This window comes from Talpa occidentalis, unplaced genomic scaffold, assembly GCF_014898055.3.
Source record: "Talpa occidentalis isolate TD23 unplaced genomic scaffold, MPIMG_talOcc4v2.1 talOcc4.2, whole genome shotgun sequence".
NCBI classification, from domain to species: Eukaryota; Metazoa; Chordata; class Mammalia; order Eulipotyphla; family Talpidae; genus Talpa; species Talpa occidentalis.
Genome location: NW_023602073.1, coordinates 43,473,669 through 43,490,356, shown reverse-complemented (window position 1 = coordinate 43,490,356; position 16,688 = coordinate 43,473,669). Strand labels below are relative to the sequence as shown.

Below are 16,688 nucleotides of genomic sequence, written 5' to 3'. Positions count from 1 at the left end.
CATTAATATAAAGGCTGCCATCGTCAGTCTCCCCGCGGTCTCTCACCCACGTTTCTGTCCAAGTGTCTTCTTCCATGTCCCCATCCCTGGTACAAGCCAAGGCCAAGAAGCAAGTGCAGTTTCTTCACGTGTCTCTGCCCCTGTGCCTCGCCCAAACCCCCCTCATGCTCCCCTTCCTGCCTTCTCTGGGTCTTCTTTAGCTTCTCCTCCCTGCTCCACCCCACCCTTCCTTCCCAGGGGGCAGGAACCCTGGGGATTACCCTGTCACAAGGTCACCCCAATGCAGTGTCCCTGTCTCCTCCCGAGATCAGCTCTGTTCCCTCACGTGAGCTCCCACCATCAGGGCAGATTCCCCCAGACTCAGCCCCTGAGCACTGGCCCCAGATGCCCCATTCCAGCTTCTCCAGCCCTTTGTGCTTTCCTGTGAGTCTGGCAGGACTGGGAGCTGGGGAGCGGGAGCTGGGGAATTTTAGCACTGTATCTACCTCTCCATCTCCCCACAACCTCATACTATCCCTTCCCAGACACATGAAATAAACACAGTTCAGATATGTATGTTGACAGTTATAAAATTACATACTATTACACAAATGAAGTCAAGTCTACAGATATGTGTGTAAATATATATTTATATTTATATATATTACATGACCTGAAAAGATATACAAAGTGACAGAGCACTAAGGAAACCTGGCGCTAGACTCCTCATTAAGTACCATAAGAAAGACTGTAACAGATAATGTTAATGCAAAATAGCTCAATCATCACATGTAATTGCACAGTAGTGGGATGAGAGTATATTACAGCAACATAATAAAAGAAATAATAATACTTAAATGTGGCAAAGATTGAACTGTAGCAGGGTGGTCCCCAGGAAATGCCCTATAACAAAACCACTTCACATATATTCATTTTCATCCCATAACGATATCATATTACAAGAGAAAAATACTCTTTTGCAATTTCACAGATGAGAAAAGGGGGCCACCAAAAGAGAAAGTGCTGGTAAAAGGAGCGCAGGCAGTGAGTCCAGGCCCAATGTGCAGATGCTAAGCGCCTGTAGTTGAGTCCCTGGACCCAGGCGCTGCTAACAGAAGCTGAGAGCCCTGAGGCTCCGCAACTTGAAGGTCCCTTGTCACCACTTGGCTGCAGGCAAACCGGCCTGGGGAAAAAGACACCAGTAATTGTTCAATTGGTTGCAGACTTACTGCTTTCCGTTTCTTCAGGAATTCCCCTTCTGCAGCTCTGGAATCACATTTTGTTTGTATCTGACGGGGGATAACACCCATTTTTTCTCCCTCTCACCCCACTTTACAGACCTGCTGGTCTCCCCCTCTGACTCCACCACATCATCACCTGTCCCTGCCCCCAGCACCACCACCAGGTGAGAGCTTGGAAGGGCCAGACTGAAGGACAACATCCAGGAGCAGAAACACAATGCCCCACTCCCCATCCCTGGCCTTCCCCCACTCAGTGCCAGGGTCTCTGAGAGAGAGGTCAGGCCCTGGGGTGCTCACAAGCAGGGGCTTCTCTCCTCAGCTGCCAACCTCCCAAGCCTCCACTAGGTCACAGAGGCTTTATTGCTTGTTCCCCCCAAGTCCAAGATCACCCAACCCCATCCCCAACATGCCCATGGTTCCCCACTCCCCACAGCCCTGGGGAGCCTGAGAGCAGGGACAAGCCTGAGGAGACTGAGCAGGAGACAAGGCCTCTGCCACCCCCATCCCCAGGAGGGAGGCCCCGGCTGCACACTCAGGGCCCTGGTTCTGCGCAGGGCTAAGGGCTCAGATGTGGCCCCCAAATCCCTCACAAGGACCCCACTTCCAGCTCGTGTTATAGAGGCCAGTCATCCCTCTCTTAGCTGCAGAGTGGGAGACATGAGACCCCGGTCACAGGCAGAAGAGCCCCTCCCTTACTACCCACAGGCCCATAGCTCACCTGGACTCTCCCCAGCTGATGTCTCCCTGACCCGGAAGATATAAAGGACAGCAGCAACAAGGACAACAGAGACAAGGACACCAGCAACAGGGATGGCAATGTTGCTGCTGTCATCCAGGTACACAGCTGGCTGTGGACGCTGAAGCACCTGCACGTTTCCTAGAAAAGGTCTTATTTTAACCTGTACACTCAGAGCCACCAGCCTGTTCTCCACTCCCATCCTGACCCTACAGGGTCTCACCCCTCAGGTCACCCCAGGCTCACCACAAGTCACAGTGGAATTCCAGTTGTTTTCCACAGAGCAGGTGACCCTCTGCTCCACTCCTTGGGGAATCCTTAGAGTCATCCAGGCCCAGTAGGTCCCGTTCTCATCATGCAGGACACCTCCAGGCAGCTGGGCATCCAGGCTCATGGGCTCATGGTCCTGAAGCCAGACCAGTGAGATATTCCAAGGAGAGAAGCCAGATGCCCGGCATGTCACGTTGACCACGCCCTCTGAGGCCTGGCTGCAGGTTGCATTCACAGCTGGGGGCACAGAGAAGAAAGCACAGAGTCAGGGAAGAACAAGGCCAAGCCCTGCTCCCCAGTAAGGGACACGGAGGCTGCTCCTGCCCACCTCCTGCTTTCCCCAGGTGGTTCTGCACCCTGGGGCCCAGCTACTCAGGCTGGTGGGAGGCCCGGGACCCACATGCTGATGCTGAGGAGGGGGATGTGAGGGGTGGGCTCCTGCACAAGGGGACCAGGAGAGACTGACATGCAGGCTGGGAGCCAGCAGGACTGATGTCCAGCCTCAGGGCGTCCCCTCCTTCCTGACACCCACACTCCTGCTCAGTGCTCTGTAGCTCCCCTGGACTCCATGCCCTCTGGTTTCGTGTTAACACCCTTGGTTATCACCTCCCAACACCACACCCCTGATACCATACAGGCAACCGTAGTACTGGAGGGTCCCCTTGGGCAGAGCTGGGAATCTGGGGCTGGGGGGTGTGGGGAGCCCAGGGTCTCACCTGTCCTCTTCATGATGGTCATCCAGGAGTCCCGATATCTCCGCAGTTTTCCACAAACATCACCTTGCACAAGGGCCCAGGAATTCTGGTTTCCAATCCTATCTGTGTCCCAGGATTTCTTGACTTCCATAGCCAAGAGAAGAATTGAGGACTGGGGTGCTTCCCATTCATGGGTCGTCTCGTTATAGAAGAGGAAGGGCTCCCCATTATAGAAGAAGCGCCTGAAGACCCTGGTGGTGTCTTCCTGGATCTCACAGCCCTGAACCTCCTGGAGGGAACGGGAGCCTACCCCCAACACAGACCCAGTGGTGACTCCCCCAGTCCTGTGTCCCCTGCTCCCCCAGGGGAGAAACTCACACCACCCCCGCCCCCACTCTCCCCACCTCTCCCTGTGCTGGCTGAAGAGACATCACCTCTGTGCTGAAGTCCCCACCCCCATTCTCAACCCCCCACAGCAAATCCAGTGGAAAGAACAGGCCCAACCACCTGCCCTAACTTTCCTGGGAGAAGCCCCCCATACTGGCCCCTCTTACCTCCTTTTTGCCTCTTCTTTTCCCTGATATCTGCCAGCTTCATCTGGAGGGGCTTCCTGTCTTCTGTAAAGCCACTGGTCACTGTGTCCCCCGGCTCAGCTCCCAGGAAGACTCGTGCCAGCAGGCCTGGGGTCTCCAGCCTGCCATTCCCACTGTTGTAGTGCAGGATGAGCTGATCGTCCAAGTATTCCTTGGCAACAAATATCGAGGGCAGAGAGGCATCCTGGGTCTCCGTGAGCTCATACTGAAGCCTGTGGGGTCCTGGGGGGAGAAATCCTCAGTGAGGCAGGTTTAGCTACCTGAGCATCAGAGTCACCCGAGGCTGCGCGTCCTGAGCCCTGGAGGCCTGGGGGCTGCAGACAGGGCTGTGTTCATGGGGACAGGAGGAGGATTCGCAGTACAGGACACCAGGCAAGGAGAAGGAAGGAGAGGGCCCAGGGAGGGGTAGGGAGGGCCAGAACTGGGGAGGGAGCGCACAGGGATAGGGTGATGGTCCAAGGGGACTGCACCTGAGAGGGGAAATCAAATTCTGTACAAAAGTTAACAACTATGTAAGAAAATAAATCTCAAGAAAGAAAGGAAAGAAGTAGAGGGGTAAGGGTGGAAGAAAGGCATGGAGAGGGGAAACTGGAGCCATAGGCAAAGAGAGGGGGCACCGGCTCCCTATGAGGACTGTGGGGTCTTGTCAGAGAGCAGAGAGGGGATATGAGGGTCCAGGGCAGGGGTCAGAGGTCAGAGCAGCTGTGGTGTGAGGCGGGGCAGGGGCGGGGGGGGGGGGGGGGTGACATGAGCCAGGCAGGGCTGTGCTTCCTCAAGGACAGGTTGGGGAGGTGGATGAACCTGCCTGTGACCCGGGGAGAGGCAGGTGCAGGGACTGGAGTCAGCCTGTGGGCCCAGGGAGTTTAGATTGGGGAGGGGGAAGCAGAACTTCAATGCCCAGCAGGTGTCCAGGGCACAGGAGGGGAGAGCTGCAGTGTGGGGATGATGCAGGTGGCAATGAAGCCCCTCCACAGAGGGAGGCTGTGTCCATCAGGGGAGGGTGGGAGAAGGCTCTGGGGGGTGGGCAGAAAGGCTGCCACAGGGTGGTGCATCTGTGGTGTGAGGAGCGAGAGCCCACTGGGGTCAAGGAAGCCAAGGGGGTGAAGGCCGAAGAGGAGCTGCATCAAGAGCAGCTCTCAGGTCTGGGAAGGGCGGGAGGCTGGAAGACAGAGGCAGTTGGAAGATTGGTGCTGAGGGCAGGACTGGGAGCAGAGATGAGCAGGGCCTGTGTTGGGGGTTGTGGGGGCCTGAGGGGCCTGTGTTAGGGTGCTGACCAGAGAGGAGGGTCTCCAGTTGAGGACAGAGGAGTGGGGAAGGGCCCGTGGTGAGAACCCAGGAGCAGAAGCTGCACTGGCTGGAGGAGGGAGGAGAGGCCCAAGAACAGGGCAGGTCTGTGCACAAGGGCTGTGCCTGTGGTCACGGCAAAGATGAGGAGCTCCCAAGCTCCCAAGGTGGAAGGTACTGTAACAGGGTGGTCCCCAGGAAGGGGGGAGGTTCCAGGTTCCCTGCCCCACCCAAAAGGAGGGTGGAGCTTAGCAGAGAAAGAGAAGCTGCAGAGGAGACTGAGGAAGGAAGGAAGCAGGGTGGAGCCAGAAGGAGACCTGGAGAAGGCACATGGAGCAGAGAGACATGTGAAGAAACTGTGCTTGTCTTTTGGTCGTGGACTGGGTGACACAGATGTGGGTGAGACCCGTGGGGAGGTGGCAATGGCGGTTTTTGTCTTGCTTTTGATTTTGTTCTTTTCCCTCCAGACTTGTCTGGTTGTTTCTGACCCTTTTCTGTGGGTCCCCACTGGAAGATGCTTTAGACTTGTGGCAGGCTTTGGGGCCTTGCTCTGGGCCAATCTCATTTGAATGGAGTTCTACCCACGATGGGACGGGTAACTTTCAGTGCCTGATTTAGAAACTAGATTATTTGCCTTTCCTGTATTGTTTCCTAATTGTATTAAAGTTCCTTCCCATTAAAGTCTCATATGTTTTGTGTTGATGCGGCGGATGGCAGAACCTATTTAGAGTAGGCAGGTTTGGGGGGTCTGGGCTGCCCCTCTCCCTGCCCTGCAACAGGACTAGCAAGGAGGGAGATACCTGAGGCCAAAGGCACCTTCAGAATCAGGGCTTAGTAAAATGCGGGGGAGGTAGGATCCATCAGGTGAAGGCTCCTTGCAGGCAATGATGCAGGAGGGCGGAACAAAACTAGTGAGGAAGAGGAGGAAGGACACCCTAGAAAACAGAGAGGAGGGACAGCAGGGAAGGGGGACATCAGGGGAAGGGACCTCAGGGGAGGGAGGCTAGAGGGAGGGGAACAGCAAAGAAGGGGTGAAGCAGGGAAGGCATGGGGTGGAGCTGGGAAGGAGGGGCAGCAGAGAAGGGGAAGGTGGCAGGAAGGGTGAGAGTATCAGGGAGGGGAGGCAACAGGTGAGACCAGAAAGGGTTTAGGACAAGAGCCATGGAGTAGGAGGGGAAAACATGCAAGACCAGAAAAGAACTGTGAAGCAACCTGGGGGGATGGGAACGCGGCACATTGCCCAGAGAGCAGGCCAGAAGTTTACTGTTTAAATACGTCAATATATCAGGAGGGTGCAACCAGCAAGTCCAGCCACACCTTCCTCCCCAAGAACCCCGCTAAAGGCCACACACTGGGCAACACCCAGGGCACCCCTCCCAGACCCTAAAAAGGCCCAGGCTCCCGCCCACCAGGACCAATGAAGCCCACTCACCAGCGCCCAGGGCTATGGGAAGGACAAGGGCAGCCAGAAGCAGAACCTGGCACCGTGCCATTCAGAAGCCCCCGCAATCTGAAGTGCCCTAAAGGAGTGAGCCTGGCCCAGCCAGCGGAGCCTGAGGCAGTGGAAGCTGAATGACAGCCAGGTGTGGCATGGCACGCCCATGCCCATGGCGTGATAGTGTGCCCCATGGCGTGATAGTGTGCCCCATGGCGTGATAGTGTTCCCATTATTTTCCCCGCCCTCCCGCGGACCCCAAGTATTTCTTGCCCCTCCCGCCTCTCCTGCTCAGCCAACTTTTTTAAAAGGAAACAAAAAAAAAAAAAAAAAAAAAGGAAAGGAAGTACACTGTGTCCTGATGTCTGGGCAGGGGAGACAAAAATCGGCAAAGCTACATAAACCGAAGATTTAAGGGCCAGAAATCCCAAAGACCGGTTCTGAGCAGCTGGGAGTGGCCCAACCCCAGCAGCCCCCTATCACTGCCCCTGCTCCCTCCAGAGCAAGGCCTCCCCCAGCTCCTGAGGAGACTCCAAGGAGCCTCTCCTGCTCCCTCCTCCTCTCCTTTTCTCCCCACACACCCTCTGGCCTGCACCAGGGTCTCGGGCAGTCACCAAACACCAGATGTGCAAAATATTTGCAGATCTCTGCCTCCTGGGCATCTGGGAAGCCGCTTGCAAAGCTGAATCCCTCAGGCTCCAAACTCTCTAAGCCCCCAAAGCCCCACAGCCATTCTGATCTCCTCCTCCTCTCCCTCCCCCCTTCCAACTCCCTGGTCATTGTGATGCAGTTACAAATGAGTGGTGTCTCAGATAAGAATTCACAAGTTTGTCTTCCCCCATCTCTTGCAAGTCCCACTTTTGACAAGTTTGCTGTCTTAATGACTGCTCTCCCAGATAAGCATTAACAAGTTTCTCTTTCCTGTATTTCTTGCAATTCCTCCCTTGTTTGACTGGTTTGTCTTCTTGCATTCCAAGGAGTTGGAAAAAAGCAAGCTGGTGCCCACCAGTCTCCAACCCAAGCCGGACTCCTTCCCTTCCCCTTTGCAGACCCTCGCCCATCTCCCCTTTTTTCCCGTTTGCATAAATACCCCTGCCCTCGCCAAAGAGCAGGATGGTTGTCTTTCAGACATGAGTCTGCTGCCCTCCTCATTTGTCGACAAATTAGAATGAAGCATGGTGACCTGGGATAAGCAGCCTGGGGACCTTAGTAACAATCTGGTATGCAACTTAGTCCCTGATATTGTTAGGGGAAAAAGGCTGTCCCAAAGCTAATTCCATACAGGCTTTGTGGACTCCACCCCCACCCCAGTGTTAGGGGGAAAAGGCTGCCCCAAAGCAAATTCCATACAGGCTTTGTGGACTCCACCCCCACCCCAGGTCAAAGCCAAAGACACTGGGAACTCCAAATCCCATCACCACTAAAGGGAAGGTGGCTGGGACCTGAGGGTGGGGTTAAGCAGCCAGGTGGATACAAAAGGCAGACATGTGGGCTTTGGGGCGCTCTCCATTTTGGAGCCCTCGGCCAGCTCGCGGCGTCCGTCTAGCTCTGAGAGTGACTTTGGGGTTTCCAGGTCGTCGGATCGGGTAGGACGCATTAAAGACTTTATTTCCCTATTTTCTCCCTGAGTTGTACATTTTCCTTATTTCTTTTTCTCTTGTAAATAAACCTTTTATTAACCCTTTTGCGTGTGTCTGTAGTAGAGTATTCATAAGTCCCTTTAAAGCGCGCGGGTGAGGACCCACAGCCAGGAACCCGTTTAATATCGGGGTTGCTCTATAACAATATGAATCTTAGACCATACACCGCTGTGAGGCAGGATGGACCTGGGGGGTCCCATGACTACGACCCTTTACTTACACCTTGGTATGGAACTATACGACTCACCTCTTGGTAGTAGCCATGTCATGTTTGACCATGTACAGCTGCCAATACAAACCCACCCGGAACCTTGCATAAACTGAAGGTGCATATAAGCCCCTGACTTCCTACAGATGGGGCTCAGCCTTGGGATGCAAATCCGCTGAGTCAGCACCGGTGCATTAAACCTGCTTCTTGTTAGCCCTGGTGTCCAGGTTTCCTTTGTGTCATATAACAAAACCACTTTCCTTTTCCTCAAACTCTATTTCCTTTTATTGGCTGAGGGAAACTGAGGCCGGGGTTCTGATCAAATACCAATGTGCAGGTGAGTTTCAGAAGCCCTGGTCTAGTGCATGATTTGACCCTCCTTGCTCTTTCCTTAGTAACCGTCTTTCATCACAGTGGTGTAAACTAAGAGTGCAGGAGTTGGAGGGAAATGTTTTTCCCCACCCCTGTCCCCAAGGAGAGCAAAGGGATTAATGTGGAGGGAGGGGGCATCATTTGTCCTGGTGGTCAGGAGCCTTTCCAGAGCTTGGGAGGGGTCCCCTGGACATCTTTGGAACCCTCTAAAAAAGGGTGTTGCCTTTGTGTGTGGGGAGGTGTTCTTGAACCCATCTTACCATCCTACAACCCCACTAATTAGGCATGAGCCCACTCAGGATCAGGAACTCTGTCATGTCACCTTTGTCTCCCTGCCGTGATGTTTTGTATTTAGCCTTGAACTTTGCCTGTCTCTACTGGCCTACAATATCCTGTGCATGAAAAAGTCATGTTGCAGGGCCTCCCCGGTGGCGCAGTGGTTGAGCGCTGGGTTGCGAAGCTGCCCACAGCCTCTGCAGCGCCAGTTTGATCCCCGGCCGCCAGGTGAGGGTCCCACATGGCGCACAGACCTCTCTGCTCCCCTCAGTAGTGTACTTCATCAGTCTGCCTGCTCTGCTCTCCACTCTGGCTCTGGTGAATTCTGCTCTGCTCTCCACTCTGGTGAATTCTCTCACCCTCCCGCGCTTCTGACTGTACCCAGTGCTTGTATAAATAAATAAATAAATCTTTAAAAAAAAGTCATGTAAGAAATAAACAAAAAAATGGAGCCTCCCTGCTGTCCTAGGGGTTAAGTCTCAGTGCTATCAAGGACCTGAGTTGGATCCCCTTCTCCCAAGGAGCTACTCACATGGTGCAGCAGACCTTTCCTGTCTTCTCCCCTGCTCCCCGCAGCAGTGTATTTCAGTCAATCTGTAATAGGGGGGTCCCCAGGAAAGGGCAAGTTTCAGATTCCCTGCCCCACCCAAGGGAGGGTGGAGCTAAAGAAAAGAGAAGAAGCTGGAGAAGAGACTGGAGAAGGAAGGAAGCAGGATGGAGCCAGAAGGAGACCTGGAGGAGGCGCATGGAGTCTAGAGACATGTGAAGAAACTGCGCTTGTCTTTTGGTCATGGACTGGATGACACAGATGTGGGTGAAAGACTGTGGGGAGGTGACAATGGCAGCTGTTATCTTGGTCTTGATTTTACTCTTTTCCTCCCAGACTTGTCTGGTTATTTCTGACCCTTTTCTGTGGGTCCCCACTGGAAGGTGCTTTAGACTTAGGGCAGGATTTGGGGTCTTGCTCTGGGCTAATCCTGCTTGGGTGGACTTTTACCCAGGAGGGGATGGGTAACTTTGGGTGCTTGATTTAGAAAGTATATTCTTTGCCTTTCGTGTATTGTTTATGGATTGTATTGAAGTTCCTTCTCATTAAAGGCTCATATGTTTTGTGTTGATGCTGCAGATGGCAGAACCTATTTAGAGCAGGCAGGATTGGGAGCTCTGGGGTGCCTCTCTCCCTGCCCTGTAGCAGATCTTCCTGTTCTGCTCCCCACTCTGTCTCTGGTCAATCTTCTCATCTCCCGCACCTCTAACCTATACCCTAGTTCTTCCATGCAAAAATAAAATTTAAAAAATGATAATATCAATAATACTGTTAGGATTGTGGCAAAGCGTCTAAGAGATGACTGCTTTATGAGGAGAAGCAAATCCTACTCCTTCTGGGAGGGTGGGACAGGTCCTGAGAGTCTAGGGCTCTGGATCTAAATGTGGCTCCCCTCCCCCGCAAGGCCTCAGAGGGGAGGTTTTGTTGTAGAAACTATTTCCCTCCTCTCCTGCCGCCCACTGCTCCCCTCAGCAGTGTACTTTGGTCCTTCTGCCTCCTCTGCTCCCCGCTCTGGCTCTGGTGAATTCTCACCCTCCCACGCTTCTGACTGTACCCAGTGCTTGTATGTATGTATGTGTAAATCAATAAATCAATAAATAAATCTTTAAAAAAAAAAAAAACAACCCACCAGGGTTATCCTTCCTTCCAGGAGTAACATAATTTTGACCCAATATGGCTGAGTCCCAGAGCAAGTTAGGGTTAATTAGGCAAGTTAGGGTTAATTAGACAGTGCAGGCAGGGACTTTGGGAGAGTTAAGGAGGCTTCTGAGATAACGACCATAAATTCTAAGAGGTGTTAACCAAACATACTCCAGCGATGAGGACAGAAAGTCCAGGAAGCTTAAATAAGACAGTAAAAATAGAGAGAATAAGACCTTGGACAGGGGAGGTGAACTCTGAAATAAGAGCTGGGAAAATGGGCACATCTGCCCAAAGGAGGGACTGTGGAGATGGATCGGGAGCTGTGGTGGGAGAACCACAGGGACTACACCTGAGGGGAGAAATCAAATACTCTAGAAAAGTTAACAAAGATGTAAGAAAATAAATAAATGCATTTATAAAATAAAATAAAACAAAATGATGCTTTTCCAAAAAAAAAAAAAAAACTGTTTAAGGTGTGAATATTCCATAAGGTTGTCTATTGGTAATCATTACATTTTCAGAAGAGGATTCAAAAGACTTCATAATGTGTCAATCTGTGCAGACCACGCAGGCTCACAGCCATAAAACACACCATGGGGACCTTGTTCTACAGCGCCTTGCCTTTTGGGCAGAGCTCTGGGTGTGCATCTTATGCAAATGTGGGGCAACATATTCTGTCAAGCATGAGCAAACATAGGAATAACACAATAGGAGCATATGAGGGCCCTATATTTTGGCTAATGGCTTCATTCAAATGCCCCCATACCAGACCTACCCAGGTGATTAATTTTCTATTGTGGGGACCTGTGTCCACCTGGACACTAGAAGGTACACTCAGCTGCTGGAGCTGCACACTAAATGCCTTAGACATTGGGCTTTCCAATTACCCCAGATTTACCCGTTTCCTTCACCAAACAAAATAGCATTTGTTCATTTATCATTCTTATGTTACTATTTTTTAAAGATTTATTTGTTTTTGCATACAAGAACTAGGATACAGGCCAAAGGTGTAGGGGGTGAGAGGATTCACCAGAGACAGAGTGGGGAGAAGAACAGGCAGATCTACTGAAATGCCCTGCTGAGGGGAGCAGCAGGCAAGACAGGTCTGCTGCACCATGTGGGTATCTCCCTGGCTGGGGATCAAACTCCTGCTGCAGTGACTCGGGATAACTTCATAGTGCTGCCTCTTAACCCCTTGCGCCATCAGGGAAGCCCTCATGTTACTTTTTATTGATGAAAAACAATATGTAATGGAAAGTTAATGCAGTTAAAGAAAACATACTGAATTAAAATGGTAGTGAATAATCTTTGTTCAAGAAACAATAAAATTCTTATACAGCTTTTATTTTAAGGTTAAAAAAAGTCTGTCTATTCTTCCAGTTCTGTTGTTTCTTTAATTCACTTATTTTTCATTTCTTGAATTATTTTTCTGTTTCTTATTTTGATTGGTTCAAAATTCAAAGCATCAAAGAGAAGCATAAGGTTTAGGCTGGGGCAGAGATGGGGTAGAGAAGGGCATCTTGAAACTGCTGCCATCTGCATCTCGGGTGCCGGCTCTGCCTGGTTTGCACGGGCCCTGATAAGCAGCGTTGAAAGAACAACCAGTTCTGAGAGAAAAAAACTTCTTTGAAAAGCAACTTTGACTCGGCATTCTCCACCTCCCTCCAAGGCCAGACCCTGCCCTATAAAAACTTGCCCTTATCCCCCAATGGGTGCAACTTCTCTGACCCCCTCGGGGGTCGGTGAACCTCACCCAGGAGCACAATAAATTTCCTGCCTATAAGAAACTTAACCTGGCTTTCCTTTTCTTTACCTTGCCGATCCTTTCTTCTTGGTGCTGAAACTGGGAGGGCTGTGTCCCCTGGCGCCAGGGCCGCCTTCCCATCCCTGGGACTGTTATAGGACAGGGAGAGGGGCAGCCCAAACCCCGCAAACCTGCCTATTCTACATGGGTTCTGCCATCCGCCGCATCAACACAAAACATATGACACTTTAATGGGAAGGATCTTTAATAAAAACTAGGAAACAATACAGGTAAGGCAAAGAGTCTAGTTTCTAAATGAAGCACCCAAAGTTACCCGTCCCCTCGTGGGTAAAAGTCCATCCATATGGGGTCGGCCCAGAGCAAGGCCCCAAAGCCTGCCACAAGTCTAAAGCATCTTCCAGTGGGGACCCACAGAAAAGGGTCACAAACAACCAGACAAGCCCGGAAGGAAAAGAGCAAAATAAACATCCAGATAAAAGCTGCCATGGTCACCTCCCCACGGGTCTCACCCACATCTGTGTCACCCAGTCCACGACCAAAAGACAAGCGCAGTTTCTTCACATGTCTCTAGGCTCCATGCGCCTCCTCCAGGTCTCCTGGCTCCATCCTGCTTCCTTCCTCCGTCTCTTCTGCAGCTTCTTCTCTTGCTGCTCAGCTCCACCCTCCCTTGGGTGGGGCAGGGAACCTCCCCCTTTCCTGGGGACCACCCTGTTACAATCCCCCCTTTTAATTTTTATTCCACCATATCTATGGTGGCACAGATCTCAGGGTGTAGTCTTAGGAGACAGTCTTTTTTCAGGGTTCCAATGTGTGTAAGAGAAGCAACAATTAGTCAGCAGCATTGTCCATGAATGTCCAGTATGACAGTTTCATTACTTAAAAATAGTCCATTATCCAAGCCAAAAGAAAAAAAGTTGGAGCATTGGCTAAAACAAGATAGCAAATATATCAAAATCACAGGGAAAAAAATGTTAAAATGGTTCCTTGGGTTTCCTGGAATAGAACCTGAAAAAGCAAAATCAAAATATCAGTAATTAACTTTCAATTAAAAGGAGTCATCTCCTTACTTCTGTTAGCCACTCTGGGACAGAAGCTGAAAGAGCAGATTAAACATCTAAGCACAGATTACACCTCCCCCACACTAGGGAGGGACAACAACAACACAGGTATGAAAACCTGGTACAGTTACATGATGCACCCTAAAGAGTGCTTTCCATAACAGACCTTCCTCAGTAGGAAGCAGAAACTTAGAATCTTGTCTTACACCAGCAATTGAACAAATCCAGTATTCAAAATGGCAAACATGCCCAAAACAAATTGTGTAGACAAAATTTACAGTAGCAAATCCTTTCAGACTCAGACAAAATCTTGTTAATTTTTCTGATCCAGACTTTGCAAAAATTCAAGTTATCTCCAAGAATCCATCAAGGATACCAGCGATTACCAGTTACTGCTTAAGGCTACTCTTTCCTTAACACCCAGGCATACATTTGCTAATTAAAAACACCACTGCTTCACAGTTGGCTGGCAAAATGCATCAGGCAAAGAGCAGGAAGTAGCCAAAGACAAAGCTACATACCACTGAAGAAACATTATTGCCTTTAGAAATGCTAATGAGACAGCAGAGATTACAAAAAGAAAGAAAAAAAAAATTCCAAAGTCCTAGCAACAAGAAACTCTGAATTTTACAAGAGCCAGCCAAGTGGCCTCAGACGCCATCTTTGATCTGGCCACATGGTCCAATGTACTGCCTAATCTTGAGTAAAACTGGCACAGAAAAAATTTGCACAAATTAAAACCTCTTAGCAAGTCACTACAAACAAATTACATACAGACACACAGATCTTCACAAAGCCCAAGCCAGTTTTTCAACAGCAAATCGACATATGAAACAAACACTAGAGAAACCAAAAATCACATTTGCGCTTATGGTAGCCAGTGCCATAGGGAAGCCCAATTTCCCCATGGGGCTGACTAACCACGGATGGCTCTATCCTAAATCACGTTGGACGCCAAATCTGTTATAGGACAGGGAGAGGGGCAGCCCAAACCCCGCAAACCTGCCTATTCTACATGGGTTCTGCCATCCGCCGCATCAACACAAAACATATGACACTTTAATGGGAAGGATCTTTAATAAAAACTAGGAAACAATACAGGTAAGGCAAAGAGTCTAGTTTCTAAATGAAGCACCCAAAGTTACCCATCCCCTCGTGGGTAAAACTCCATCCATATGGGGTCGGCCCAGAGCAAGGCCCCAAAGCCTGCCACAAGTCTAAAGCATCTTCCAGTGGGGACCCACAGAAAAGGGTCACAAACAACCAGACAAGCCCGGAAGGAAAAGAGCAAAATAAACATCCAGATAAAAGCTGCCATGGTCACCTCCCCACGGGTCTCACCCACATCTGTGTCACCCAGTCCACGACCAAAAGACAAGCGCAGTTTCTTCACATGTCTCTAGGCTCCATGCGCCTCCTCCAGGTCTCCTGGCTCCATCCTGCTTCCTTCCTCCGTCTCTTCTGCAGCTTCTTCTCTTGCTGCTCAGCTCCACCCTCCCTTGGGTGGGGCAGGGAACCTCCCCCTTTCCTGGGGACCACCCTGTTACAGGACCTCTCCTCTCCATTGCAGACGCCTCACATCCACCGGCCTTGATTCCTGGGGTAAGTCATCAATCTGATTCTCCTTCCTAGGAGGCTCTCGCCTCTGGCTATCCAGCTCCTCTCCTAACCCCGTTTTGGTCGGTTGTCCTGAAACCATGGGCCCACATCAGCTGACCCCCTATTACACCTAGACCTGGATTTGGGGATGCCCGTCCAGACTAGGAGCCTGGTTTAAGGCAACAGGTGAGTGGTGGAGACGTCCCCCTCGTCTGTCTGTCTCCTGTCCTGTAGCCAGAACCGAGAGGTGGAGACGTGCCCCTCACTTGTTTGCCCCCTGCCTGTTGGCCAGAACCGAATTGTGGGACGCCACGATCCTGGGTCTGTGCCCCCTGTAGGCCAGGTCAGGCTCGTGGGACACTGCGTCCTGACACTGTGCCCCCTGTTGGTTGGGAAAAGGAGCTGGGTTAGCTATGGGGTCTGCAAATTCTAAGCCTGATCCAGCTACTCCACTGGGATGCCTCCTCTCAAACCTCGGTCTGCTGGGACTAAGGCCAGATATACATCCTAAGTGACTCATTTTTCTCTGCGACACTGCCTAGCCTCAATACCAATTGGATAATGGCTCTCATGGCCAAAACATGACACTTTTGATTTCATGGTCCTTACAGACCTAAACAATTTCTGTCACCGCAAAGGAAAATGGTCAGAGATCCCTTAGGGTCAGGCTTTCTTTCTCTTGCGCAACCATCCCTCCCTCCCATCTCTCCCTCCAAAAAACCTGCCACACTTTCTAAGTCCTCCTTGCTCGAGACTCCTCTCACTCCCCACCCTCTACTTCTGACACTAAAAAGACTGCTTCATAACCTGTCATCAACTTTCTCAGATCCTCCAGATTCTCTTTCTTCACCTCCTTCTGCTCCTCAGGGAGCTCCGCCTTATGTGGGACCTGCCTCCAACTGCCCTCCTTCCCCTACTCAATCCAGCCCTCCTCTCTCACCTCCTAGCCACCACACCTGCTCTCACTGAGACGTTTTATCACTCTATGGGAAGCAATCACTCTATGAAGGAAAAGAAAGAATAAAAGAAAAAGAAAATATTTACTATCAACAATCACATCAGTCACCGATTGATGCCACAAAGAGAACATCAAGCAGCAGGACTAAAGACATGAAATTTAGACATGAAAGTAAAAAGCCAATAGATCTAAAAATATTGAAAAGAGTTACCTGGAGGAAGGCAAAGCTGAGAAGAGGACTACAAGGGTGTCAATTTCAAGAGAAATCTTCTACAAATATTTGCATCTTAATTCCAAACAGTTGTGACTGATTCAAATAGGGTCTCCCCTGGTGGCGCAGGTGGTTGAGCACAGCTTTGTGAAGTTGTCCACAGCCTCTGCAGTGCAGGTTCAATCGAGCCAGCTGGCGAGGGTCCCACATGGTGCAGCAGACCTCTCCCATGGCACCTGCTGCTCCCTCAGCAGTGTATTTTGTCAGTCTGCCTTTTCTGCTCCCTACTCTGTCTTTGGTGAATCCTCACCCTCCCGCACCTCTGGCCTGTACGCTGGATCTTGTATAAATAAAAATAAATCTTTAAAAAAAAAAAACAGAACAGTTGTACTGTTTTATACTGATCAATCAGTTGTACTGATTCAAATAAAAGCAAAAATTTGCATGAGTATGAAGTTTACCTAATAACAACTGAGCACAAAGGACACTTGCAGCTAGCTAAAATGCAAAAACACCCGAATGCAAGCCTGAATGCTGCATGACATCAACCCCGAATAAAAACACGAAATATGTCAACACACACGATGTGAAAACATGTATCCATGAATTCTCATTTCCAATTTCCTTGCTGTTCACGCTGTGAACCTAGGTAAGGGGAATAGGACCCTCATCCTCCTC

The 16,688-nt window shown here is 50.6% G+C and overlaps 1 protein-coding gene across 1 annotated transcript; it reads right to left on the bottom strand.

The window, feature by feature from the left end:
- Nucleotides 1-753: 753 nt before the first annotated feature.
- Nucleotides 754-3,553, bottom strand: LOC129146428 (MHC class I polypeptide-related sequence A-like). Its single transcript, XM_054698580.1, has 5 exons — nt 3,476-3,553; nt 2,943-3,227; nt 2,203-2,463; nt 1,939-2,097; nt 754-1,162 (listed from the first exon to the last, which is right to left on the bottom strand). Exons 1-5 carry the CDS (start codon nt 3,516-3,518, stop codon nt 1,050-1,052), a joined length of 861 nt encoding a protein of 286 aa, XP_054554555.1. The 5' UTR covers nt 3,519-3,553; the 3' UTR covers nt 754-1,049.
- Between the last annotated feature and the right edge of the window lie 13,135 nt (nt 3,554-16,688).

Coding starts and splice junctions, on each gene's coding strand:
- LOC129146428 (XM_054698580.1), bottom strand. CDS start 3,518: ATGAAGCTGGCAGATATCAGGGAAAAGAAGAGGCAAAAAGGAG. Junction 3,228..3,475: donor AAAGAAGAGGCAAAAAGGAG/GTAAGAGGGGCC, acceptor TGTTGGGGGTAG/GCTCCCGTTCCCTCCAGGAG. Junction 1,163..1,938: donor ATCAGCTGGGGAGAGTCCAG/GTGAGCTATGGG, acceptor CTTTTTCCCCAG/GCCGGTTTGCCTGCAGCCAA.